The 12996-nt window shown below is 38.7% G+C and overlaps 1 protein-coding gene across 1 annotated transcript in view; it reads left to right on the forward strand.

Annotated features, from left to right (window-relative positions):
- The window catches only part of IQGAP1 (IQ motif containing GTPase activating protein 1), a 135277-nt gene that overhangs the window by 66495 nt on the left and 55786 nt on the right, over positions 1-12996 (forward strand). Inside the window, exons 10-15 of the mRNA XM_007945136.2 lie at positions 4979-5142; positions 5957-6041; positions 6725-6888; positions 7132-7292; positions 8966-9090; positions 10718-10881. Coding sequence (XP_007943327.1) covers positions 4979-5142; positions 5957-6041; positions 6725-6888; positions 7132-7292; positions 8966-9090; positions 10718-10881 — 863 coding nt within the window. The remainder of the gene's footprint in view (positions 1-4978; positions 5143-5956; positions 6042-6724; positions 6889-7131; positions 7293-8965; positions 9091-10717; positions 10882-12996) is intronic.

Below are 12996 nucleotides of genomic sequence, written 5' to 3' on the forward strand. Positions count from 1 at the left end.
AACTACAAGATAGAATGGACTATTCTAAACTTGGGAAGAAAACTATAAATCACAGGGTAACCTCAAAGAAAAATGATAAACCTTCACATCAAAATGAAAAAGAGGAACAGCATAAAAATTTAGCAAATTCTAAAACAGTAGCAATGAAGGAAGTGATAACACGATTCATAAACAAAACGAGCTCAGCATAGAAAATTACATGGAACAAAGAAATCAATACCAGAAAAAGCACATAACAAAAATGACAGCAGCAAATTCGTATTTGCTGATAATTACATATCTGGCAAGGGACTTATCTCTAAGATTTATAGAAAACTCCAGTGCCTCAACACCAAAGGAATTAACTATCCAATTGAAAAATGGGCAGAAGACATGAATAGACACTTCACCAAGGAGGATATTTAGGTGGCCATCTAATACATGAAGAGATGCTCACGATCATTGGCCATCAGAGAGATGCAAATCAAAACAACAGTGAGATACCGTCTCATCCCAGCACTGATGGCAAGGTTCAACGAGGCAGAAAATAACAAATGCTGGCGGGGATGTGGAGAGATTGAGACTCACACACTGCTCGTGGAACTGTGAAATGATAGAACCACTGTGGAAAGCAGTATGGCGATTCCTTAGAAAAGCTGGAATTGGACATACCATTTGACCCAGCTATCCCATTACTAGGTATATATCCTAGAGAGGTGAGAGGCAGGAGAGGAACAGGTATATCCACACTTCATGTTTATCACAGCACTATTTACTATAGCAAAAAGATGGAAACAACCTACATGCCCATTAGTGGAAGAGTGGATGACTAAACTATGGCACATACACAGCACTAAAGAATGATATAGAGTGTACAAAACACTGCACAATGTGGATGAACTTGGAGGACATTATGCTGAGTGAAATAAATCGTCACAGAAGGACAAATACAGTATTAGTTCATTGTTGTGGAGGGTCAAGGAAAGGTTTATGTATGGAGGGAAATATTCTTTGTTGGTTGCCAGGGGTGGGAGGGGAGGGAAGGGAACTCTGCAAAGAAGAAAAAAATGCATTGCCTAATGTCACTTCAGTTTTGTGTATTACACTGTACATAAATTATATTTCAATAGAATACATTAAGAAAAAAAAAAGATTATTAATTCTGATTGTTTTGAACTCACTGCCATTGAGTTGATTCCGACTTACAGTGACTGATAGGACAGGGTAGAATTGCCCCGTAGGGTTTCCAGTGCTGTAACTCTTCACAGAAGTAAACTACCTCATCTGTCTCTGGCAGAGTGCTGGTGGGTTTCAACCGCCAACCTTTTGGTTAGCCGCCGAATGCTTTAACCACTGTACCACTAGAGCTCCTTATAGCATAGGGTTAGACTTAGCAACGAAAAGCTGATTTCAGTTTAATTAGTTGGGCCAAACTTGATTTTATTTTTCTTAAGATAATAATAGAATCAGTATTCTCTATTCCTTTTGTTGTTATTTGCCGTTGAGCCAGACCCAACTCATAGCGACCCTGTCTTGGATTTCCAAGGTGGTATCACTATGGAAGTAGATTGCCCAAGCTTCCTTCCGAGGATTTCTTACCTGAACTAATACTCTGAATAATAAGAGAGATTTGTAAGATTTTGTTGTTAGGTGCTGTCAAGTCGATTTTAACTCTTTATATTTCGTTCTCTGCATGAGAAGAAAGTCCAGCACATTTCCTGCTGCACAGAGTGCATGAAATACTCTTTTAGTTTTACTAAGAGATTTTTTTCATTTTATTTGGGATTTTAAAACTTTCATAACTTTACCTTGCTAATTATAGGGGAGTCCATTATAAACACATGAGGAAAGTACCATATGTACATACTTGAAAAGTACCCTTTCAGACTGATCTCATGTGGTTAGAGGAACTAAGTAATAAAGGTTTCTTCAGAGAGCTTTCAATAAATACAGTGAAATTCATGCACATGAATTTCAGGATAGCTTGGTTAAAACAAGGTCCCAAAGGTGTATGAGGTACAGTCAGACAATAAGTAATGATGACTTCTGGGAGGTTTTAGGTAGATTTTCAGAGTATATGAACTTTTACTGGGATTCTCAGAATGGACAAGAGAGTGAGAACAAGGCAGTATTTCCATGGAGAGACAGTTATTTCCTAATTGTGGAGAAAATCTGAGGCAAGGGAAAGTTGTATTCCAGGAAGATATGGGGACTTTAGGTCCTAGAAATTATCTTAATGCAATTATAGATAAGACTCCTTCTCTAGGGAACCAGCAGTTAAACTGTTAACACTACCCTAGAAGAAAGCTGCAGGCCAAATAGCTTAAAAAAAAAAAGAGAATTCTTACCTTTCACGCCTAAGACCTGGGTTTGATTCCTAGCCAGTGTTAGTAGAAGGTTGTGTACAAGTACGCCTCACTGTGAGTCGGGAACAACTTGATGGCAACAGGATTATTTTGTTGTTGTTGTTTAAATAGTAAGTTCACGCTTCTGGAAAAAGCATAATTGACAGGATGCTTTTGTAGATGCTCTGTGATTCTGCAACGCATACCTCAAGAAAGCCTGGTTGTTAGGTGTATTTATTTTAGTCATTCTTTGTCCCTCATTACTAAGAAAGCACCATATTTGTCTGTTTTCTGCTGTTTTCGTAGCATGTAGCAGATGCTCAGTAAATACTGTTGAAGGAATTGATGGTTAATGTAGCTAATAGCCATTTAGACCTGCAGCCATGACTCAGGGAATCTGTGTTGGTATGGCCATCAGTTAGTTGAATTGAAGGCATCATTATTAGAAGTCTGTGGATCATGCAAGGAACTCTGGTGGCGCAGTGCCTAAGTTATTTGTTTGCTAACCAGAAGGTTGGTGGTTCAAACCCACCAGCTGCTTTGCAGAAGTAGGATGGGGCATTCTACTTCCATAAAGATTTACTGCCTTAGAAACCCAAGGGGGGTCACTATGAGTAGGAATCGACTTGATGACAGTGGGTTTGGTATTTTTTGGCACAGTGGTTAAGTGATCAATTGCTCACCAAAAAGTTGTTAGTGGAACCCACCAGCCACTCCCCACAGGAAAAAGATGTGACAATCTGTTTTCATAAAGTTTTAAAGCCTTGGAAATCCTATGGGACAGTTCTGCTCTGTCCTATAGGGTTTGCTATGAGTTGAAATTGACTTGATGGCAGTGGATTTGGTTTGGTTTTATAAACCACACGTCCCTAGCATTTTTTGAAGCCTCTTTCTCCTTTCAACTCTTGCTTTTGTTAGTTATACTCTTACACTGAGCCCCTCCCTAACTTTCTAGTTTATTTGAGACTATTTTTCCTTGGGCTCTTTTGTTTTTCTTTCTAACAGCATATAGTAATTTTCTTTTCAGTTATTACTAATGAAAACATTTAAAATGGATGAATACTGCCATGCACCCAAAATTTTTATTTCTTTTGTATTTTTACTATTGCTATTTTTTACTGGTAATAGAATCAGATGTTTGTCCCTGACAGTGAGGGGAATCCTATTTTCTCTTCTAAAAGAAGGAACCTGAAAATCACAAAGTGTTTATGATTTTCTAGAGGCTGTTATGATGAGGGAGTAGTGATTCAGTGGTAGAATTCTCACCTGTCTGCTGGAGGCTTGGGTTTGATCCCTAGCCAGTGTCAGTAGAGGTTTGCGTGTTGGTATGATGCTGACCAAGTTTCAGCAGAGCTTCCAGACTAAGACAGACTAGGAAGAAAGGCCCAGCCATCGATTTCCAAAAATCAGCCAGTGAAAACCCTGTGGATCACAATGATCTGATTTGTAATCAATCACGAGGACAGTGCAGGGCCAGGCAGCTCTTCATTCTTTTGTCCATGGGATCACTGAGTTGAGGTCTGACTCAATGGCAGCTAACAGTTATGACAGCAGAAGCTATCATATCTGAAATAAAAATTACCTTTTCTTGACTTTCAACCTAATAATACTTCATTTATTTTACAATATACAAAGGGTTTTCATGTATATGATTTTATTTAATCTTAAAAATAACTCTATGAAAAAGGTATATTTCTTAAAATTTGGAGATGAAGGAGTGTCTGGCTTCTCACTGTCATATTATATTAAAGCACACGTGTGGCCCCATGTTCTATGACTAGAAGCAGAGAATATGCAGGAGAAGCTACTTCTCCCTTCTACTCGGTGCAGGCAGACCATGCTTAACCTAGGAACACACACCACTCTGGGAGGAATGTGTTCAAGAGATACCAGGATAATGAAGGAGTTCAAAATGATGCTCTATAAGAAATGGTTGAAGGCATTAAGGCTATTTAGTAAGGAGCCTTGGTGCCAGAAATGTTAAGTGCTTGGCTGCTAACCGAAAGGCTGGTGGTTTGAACCCACCCAGCAGCTCCATAGGAGAAAGATCTGGTGACTTGCTCCCATAAACATCACAGCCAAGAAGACCCTCTGGGGCAATTCTACTCTATAACACATGGGGTCACTATGACTCAAAATTTATGGTACTACCTAACAAGAAGTCTGTCACAGAAAAGGGGGGTTGGATATATTCCGTGAACTCTAGGGTGGGAACTTTTAAAATAATATTTCAAACAAAAGATGTAGCAGATTGCCTTGTGAGATAGGTTCTCTTATTTAGAACTCTGTAAGTGTAGTCTGGAGACAACTGCTTGGCATTTTAGAGGGAATTTAAGCATGTCTTAGTCAAGAATGGTGTTTTTCTTCTATTGTTACCCATATTGTGCCAAACAATTTGCCTCTGGAAGCTTTTAAACAGATCTGGGATCTGACCTGGGCATCTGCATTTTAAATCTGATGAACAGCCTGGTTGCGAACCACTGGACTTGCTAACTTTAAGGTTCTCTTCCATTCCTAAAATCCTGTGCTTCTGAGGTACTTCAGAAGAAAGACTGTCTGGATTATAGTTCTGGGAGTGGTGCTAGGGAGGGAGAAATATTCAAGACTATTATGTTAATGTAGTTATTTTAATCTTTTGCCTTTTCCCTCCTCAGCACATTCTGCATTAGCAAATATCGACCTGGCTTTAGAGCAGGGAGCTGCACTGGCATTGTTCAAGGCTCTGCAGTCACCAGCTCTGGGTCTTCGAGGACTGCAGCAACAGAACAGTGACTGGTATTTAAAGCAGCTGCTGAGTGATAAACAGCAAAAGACAAAGGTATAGCCACTCTGAGTGGAACCTGCAAAGTTCATGTGCATCCATCTGAACTCTAAGCTGTTATTTAAAGAGATTAAGGGGCCTTTTAAAAAAAAAAAAAAAAAAAAAATCTAGTATAACTTTCTATTGTGTATAAATCAGATTGAAAAAAATCCTCAAGTAAAGTATACATTGTCTTAAGCTTTAGTTACAGAATTGTGAATCCTCTTTAAAAACAAGCTCCCCCCCACCCCCAACCTAGCCATCCCTTCACTCCAAACCCTCCCATCTCCTGCCATCTAAAGGCATTAGAGAAAACTTGAAATTTTTATATTTTTTTCTTCAGGTTTCTAAGGTTCCTTTTAAAAAAACCACACGTCGATAGTTTCCTCTAGCCAACACTGGGAAAGTACTTTATGCACAGTAAGAGTATACTTCGGGATTGTACTTTGCAGTATTTTTTAGATCAGACATGAGGGGCTTTCTTTTTTGTCTAAATAAGGGCAAGGATACATTTTACAAATTCCCAGCATATTTTGGCCAGAGTAAGCTGCATTAATTTGCTGATGATTATATAAATATTTTCTGTCAGAACATTTTGGCACTTTTTAAAGAAATAGTCTTTTGAATGCACTGGTATCTCTGGAAAGTCACTGTGCTCCAGATTTGGAAAAGGCTTTAGACCCTAGCTCAGACCTTGGCTACATGCACCTTGGAGCTGTCATTTATGTCTGTGGCTCTCAGTCCCTTGTGACTGCTGTTGAGGTACAGAACTATAAGGTCTAGAAGCATAGGCATGAGTAAACTTTGCATAAATATTCTTTGCTTTTCTTAGAGTGGTCAGGTGGGTCCCTTGCAGAAGGAGGAACTACAGTCTGGAGTGGATGCTGCAAACAACGCTGCCCAGCAATATCAGAGAAGTAAGAGCCCTCTCTCAGCTGGGCGTTCACTTACATACTCACTAGGGAGGAGAGTTTTGTAGCTGTATGTCAACAAAGGGTCTGACGTTAGCTTCTGTTACCTCTCTCTCCTCAACCATTAGGTGCCTTTAATGACAATAGAGTTCTTGACACTTCCTATAGTTTTAAAAGTAGAACTGGATTAGTGAGTATAGGGTCACTTTGGCTGGTTTCCACATCTAGAGAAGATACCTAGGGACTGGTTGGATTTGAATGGTGAAAGAAGAGAAAAGGATGTTTCTAATGAGGGTATTAAGGGGAAAAGAGGTACAGAAGGTGAAAGACATATTTAAGGAACAGTGGTGAGGATTAAAAATTTCATACATGTTTTGTACTGAATTATATATGACAAAGGGTTGAGAAGATAGTGCATTGCTTGGCATGGCAGCCTAAGGTGCTGGGGTGCTGGACTCCAGGGGAAGGGAGAGATGTTTTTGGTTGAGAGTGGTATTGGCACACAGGGTGAACTGGGATGGACAGAAAATATGGTGAGAACAGTTAGGCTGCTTTTTCAAAATGAAAGAAAGTTCCTTCTCAAACTTTATGGGTCATTATCCATAGATTATAATTTTCTTCTATAAAACTTGGCATCTCCTCCCCCTCAGGACTAAGCCTACTACATTTGTGACCTGTTTTCTACCCAGGATTGGCAGCAGTGGCTGCAATTAATGCAGCTATCCAGAAGGGTGTTGCAGAGAAGACGGTTTTGGAGCTAATGAATCCTGAAGCCCAGCTGCCCCAGGTGTATCCATTTGCTGCTGATCTTTATCAGAAAGAACTGGCTACCCTGCAGCAACAGAGTCCTGAAGTAAGCTACTGAACCTGTCTTGTTTGTGAGCAAAATGAAGTGGAAGTGAATTTAAAACCCACTTAAAAAAAAAAAAAAAAAACTTTTGTTTTTGTTGTGGAGTAATACCCACTTCTTAGAATGGCCAGGTAGAACTTTCTTCCCAGAAACTTAGACTCCTTTTGGTTATTTTAAATTTCTAACCTCTCTTGATATTTCAGAATGTCTTTTCTCACTGTTTTTCCCCTTTCCCTTTCTGTACAGCATAACCTTACCCATCCTGAGCTCTCTGTTGCTGTGGAGATGTTGTCATCGGTGGCCCTAATCAATAGGGCATTGGAATCAGGAGACATGAATACAGTGTGGAAACAGTTGAGCAGTTCAGTTACAGGTCTTACCAATATTGAGGAAGAAAACTGTCAGAGGTGGGTGCCCAGAGTAGGTAGAAAGAATCCATCAGCCATTACCTTTGTCTTTCATACATTAGTACTCCTGTGTTCCTCACAGGCATTGTGACTTTAGTTTGATCATCTTTTCCCCTCCCCCTACTTTGATTCATTATTGTTTTTTATACTGAGGCATGTAAAGTAAATTGCAGATAACATTCCACTGCTACATACATAAAAATGTGTCTATGAAAAAAGTGAGAACTTTGTTACATAGGCAAAAATAACACCATCTCATATCCTAACTTAAAGTAGTAATAATTCTTTAATATCATCTGATACCTAGTCCATTTTCATATGTCCTCAGTTATTCCACAGTTGTTCTTTACAGCTAGTTTCTTCAAACTAGAATCCAGTTGAGAACCATATGTTACATCTGGTGGTTGTGTTCCTTAGGCATTTTTTTTTTTTTAATTGTGATTTGGGTGAAGATTTACAGAGCAAATTCACTTTCCATACAGCAGTTCACATATACTTTGTCTCATGTCATTGACCACAGTTTACCACAGTGCAACAGCTCCCCTCCCACTTCCTCCCCATAGTTACCTCTTCCCAGTGTCCATCCCTCCATACAGTCCTGCCCCCTGAGCTGTCTCCCTGTGCATAAGCAGCTCTTCTTTCTCCCATGATTGTTCTCTCCAAGGAGTGTATCTACTTGAGGTAAATGTTTAACTCATATGCCTGTATTTTGTTTGGCCGGAAACCACAGGTGTGGGTTCAATTCCAGACCTGAAGGGCAGCTAGGGGCCATAGTCTCAGTGGTTCCACCAGGCTCTATTGGATCAGCAAACCTGGTCCCCACCTTTTTTTTTTCTTTCTCCAAATGATTCTGAATGTTGTTCCACATTGTTCTCCCTCTTTATCAAGGATCTCCTACATAGATCCCCTTAACTTAGGCATTTTTTAATCTAGAATCGTCCCTTTCTTCATGACACTGACTTGTTAAAGAGACTGGGTCAGCTATCCTATAAAATGTCCCTTTGTTCTGATTTCTTCTTCATAATTGATTAGTCCTATAATTGAGAAATTAAATCTAAAGACTTGTCAATATTCAGTTCAATATTTTTGGTGATGTAATATATTTTATATTACCTCTTAAGAAGAGGCATATAAAATCTATTTGTCCCACCATCAGAGATATTAAAATTGATCCCTGGATTAGAGAGATAGCCTGTCCCTCCAATGGACAGTTATGTTTTTCCCTTATCACCAGAACATAATCTCATTTTGTACTATCAGATTGTCAAGTTTGCCATCAGTCATTCATCTAATATTTTTAACTCCAATTGATAATCCTTGCCTAAATCAGTACTTTCATTATGAGTTGAAGAATGGTGACTTATTGATCTATCATTCCTTCCATACTTACTACCTTAGTGTCCTGACCTTTTCTTGCCTCTGGTGGAATTACTTAAGCTGCTGCCTCTAATTCCCAAGTTGGTTTCACCTAGAATTTAGAATGTACTATACGGGTAACTGCCCAATCACAAACTGGCCTCTAGAATGTTATCAAACTGTTGGGGGTACTTTAGCATTCTTTGTTACTAGGATATTTTGCTCCTTTGTCTTCTCATTCCTGTCCCCTACATTCATCCTGAAGGCCCTTTTTTTGTGCTGCACTTCATTGTGTTTTTTGTTGTGGGGTGGGACAGGTATCTTGATGAATTGATGAAACTGAAAGCTCAGGCACATGCAGAGAATAATGAATTTATTACATGGAATGACATCCAAGCTTGTGTGGACCATGTGAATCTGGTGGTGCAAGAGGAACATGAGAGTGAGTGTTCTATTTCCTGAGATCTTCCCCCTTTACCACCTATAATATCAAAATCAAAGATGGTGTGATTCCATGAGCTAGTTCTAAATACTCTTCCTGGAAAAGCTTTTTTGGGTGAGATACTAAAAAACATATATATAATTCAGAAAGCTATGGTTGGATATTGTTTTCAAAATACCAGGAAATTGCGATGATTAGATATGTATCTAATACGAACTTAGTTTTCTTGAGGTGAATTGAACATCATCTGTTATTTTTAAATGCTGCTTTTATTGTTTGTGTTGTAAGAAAACAAGAGTGACTTGACTTTACTGCTTGGTTCCCAGGCTAAGTTCTGCAGCTATATTCAAGGGGGATTCTTACTAAAGGAGTGTGACATCATAACACCTATGGGAAGTGAGTGTTTCTAGTTAGAATTGTATTTCCTGTGAGAAATACTGAGCTAGTGTATTAGACTGGGTTCTCTAGAGAAACAAAACCAGTAAAGCTTATATATATGTATAGAGAAAGAGAAATTTCTTAGGAAAATGGCTCACACACTTACAGAAGCTGGCAAGTCCCAAATTCTTGGATCAAACGTCAAGCTGGAGGCTTTTCCTGACTCACACAGCTGCAGGGGCTGAGGAGCTCAAAGTTGGCAGGCAGTGTACTGGCTGTTGACTCCAATGAATGACGAATTCAAGATCTCCAGGCCAAATGGTGAATTGTTCGCTCACGGATAGTTGTAGGCAGCACAACAGGATCCCCATCTGCAGAAGAGTGTCTCTTCTCCCAGGATGTCCACAAATACACTGGAAGCCGGCCACACCCCTAAGGAAACTCCCTTTCAGTGGATTGGCTGCTCAAAACATATACATCTGATCCCATCATGGGAATAACCCACATCACAGTTGCTTAAACCACACAGAATTGTGATCCAGCCAAGTTGACACACAGCTCCAACTATCACAGTGAGGTTAGTAGGGAAAGCCTTGGCTTGGAGTAGAGAGCTCTGAGCTTAGATCCTCGGTCTGCCATTTGTTTGTTTTGTGCTCTTGAGCAAGAAGTGCTTAAGACTTTCTTTCTCTCAAAATGTTGAATTAGGTGACTTCCAGCCTCTGACTTTTCTGTGATCAAGAATGGCTTTGATTACACATTGGAATGTATATTGTAAAGATAGCTTATCAAAATCCCTATCCCTTTTAAGTTGTTGTTGTTGTTGTTGTTGTGCCGTGGAGTCAGACCTGACTCATAGCGACCCCTCCTTGGGTTTCCGAGGCATTATCACTACCGAAGTAGATTGCCCTATCTTCCTTCCAAGGAGTGGCTGGTAGGTTTGAACCGCCAGCCTTCTGGTTAGCAGTCAGTGCCTTAGCCCCTATGCTACCAGAGCTCCCCCTTTTAAGTTAGAGCAATACAAATAAAACAGAAGGACATAAGCTTTAAATAGAAACCTTTTTTTATTTTTTTATGTGCACAAGGAGCTCAATTTAGGTGAAACAAAAACTAAAAGAACAATCAATGCTGCCTAATATTACAAATGACAATAGTAACTCTCAGGTAGATTTATGATGATTTAACATGTTAAAGATTTATTTATTTATATAATTTCTTAATCAAAAAGTACTTTTTGTACCTTCATATTTAGGGATTTTAGCCATTGGTTTGATTAATGAAGCTCTGGATGAAGGTGATACCCAAAAGACCCTGCAGGCCTTGCAGATTCCTGCAGCTAAACTTGAGGGAGTCCTTGCAGAAGTGGCCCAGCATTACCAAGACACACTGATCAGAGCAAAGAGAGAAAAAGCCCAGGTAAATGACATCAGGATAGCTTCTTTCTATTCTAAGAATATAGCTAGAAGTAGAGATATCTCTGTTGGTTCACTCAGTGAGTGTTTCATGAGCACCCCTAGATTTAGAGCACTGGAGGGATGCAAAAATAAAAGAGACATAAATACCGCCTTCCAAACAGCATCTGCTGTTTTACATATTTGATTCTTTGTAGTTCTTTGTTTTGTTTTTATTATTAAAATAGCTCTTAAATCTTTTTAAGTAAAATTCTTTATTGAACCATAAGATCCAAAAGAATGCACAAATTATGTAAGTATAAAGTTGTATAAATTTCCAAAAAGTAAGCTTATCTAGGTAATTAGTACTTAGATTTTAAAAAAATCATTACCAGTATCGCTGAAGCCCCCACATGTCCCCTTCCATCCTTATCCACTCCCCACCTCCCCATCTCTGGTACCACTACCCTGATTTCTACACCACAGTTGATGGTTGATAGTTACCTGATTTTGAACTGTATTTAAGTGAGATTATCCATTATGCGCTCTTTTTGTGTCTGGCTTCTTTTATTCATCATAGTGATATTCATCCATGTGGTTGTGTCGTAATAGTTTATTTTCATTGTTGTATATTGTTCCATTGTGTGGTTATATATTCTACTGTTGGTGAATTTTTGGTTGCTTCCCATTTTGGGGCTATTACAAATAGTGCTCCTGTGAATATTCTAGTGCATGTTTTTTGGTGAGTTTACATATGCTTTCTATTAGATACATACCTAGGAGTGGTGTTAGTGGGATATAGGAGAAGATTCATATATGTTCAACTTTAGTAGATACTGCCATAAAGCTTTTTTCAGTAACAGCTTTATTGAGGTATAATTCATATACCATACAATTCAGCATTTTAAAATACACAATTTAGTATATTCACAGTATTATGCAGTCATCACCACAATCAGTTGTAGAACATTTTTCTTACCTCAAAAAGAAACGAGCAATTACTTCTCATTTTCCCCCTGTATTTCTAGTCCTAGGCAACCATGACTCTCTTTTCTGCCTTTATGGATTTACTTCTTCTCAGCATTTCATAGAAATAGAATCATATGATAAGTGGATTTTTGGTCATGGCAACTTTCATTTGTATAATGTTTTCAAGGTTCATTCATGTTGTAGCATGTATCAGTACTTCATTCCTTTTTATGGCTGAATAAAATTCCTTTGTATGAATATACCACATCTTGTTTTCCATTTATCCATTGGGGGTATTTGTGTTAATTCCCCTTTTGGCTATTAGGAATACCGGTAATGCTCCTATGAACATAAAGGTTTCCAAAGTGCTTGAAACACAACCCATCTTTTTAAAGTTTATTTGTCTTGCCTTCCCAAGTGGTTTGTTAAGGAAATTGAAAAGAATTATACTTATTATCCTCTTGTTGTCTAAGAAGTTGCCTGTGTATATCAGGCCCTCAAATATTGGTTGCATAATTAAAACATAGTTTCATCTGTTTTTCTAATTGTGATTTATTTCCTTTCAAATTCTAACAACAGTTAGTTATCGAGTTGGCCATAGCTTTCTTTCCTACCTTTGAAAATTCCTAAAGTGAGGTTCTTGTAACAGGTGTGAGAGCTAAAAGAAATTCTTAATTCAGGGGATCATATGCTGTCTTGGAAGCCAGGGGTAGGAAAATGGACCAAGGCTTTAGTGTATTGGTGCTTTTAATACACTGATAGCATATGGACTCTGTGAGTTTAGGTTGGGGTAGAAGAGTTGTGGGTAACGTGATGTTGAAAAATCTCCTTTGATTCCATTACCGTGAGAGAAGTTAACATCATGTCTTAATCATGTAAGTGTGATGTCTGTCTGGTAGTACCAGGTTTCATTTAAGAAGTACATTACCATGCATAATGTCACTTGATCCTGTGGAGAGGGTTAGTTAAGTCACAACTCCTGTTTTGTAGCCAGGAAATTGAGACAAATGGATCAACTGATTTCACTTACTCAGGTGAGTAGCAGTTGGGTGTCAGGGAAGCTGGAAGTGGAGATCTATGTCCTTAATTTATTTTATCAGATCAGTGCTTCCTAAATTTAACTGATCATTAGAACACTGAAATAGCTGTTTTTAGAATACAGATACCTAAG

Source organism: Orycteropus afer, unplaced genomic scaffold (assembly GCF_000298275.1).
Source record: "Orycteropus afer afer isolate SDZICR_OR568_19922 unplaced genomic scaffold, OryAfe1.0 scaffold00132, whole genome shotgun sequence".
In the NCBI taxonomy this organism is placed as follows: Eukaryota; Metazoa; Chordata; class Mammalia; order Tubulidentata; family Orycteropodidae; genus Orycteropus; species Orycteropus afer.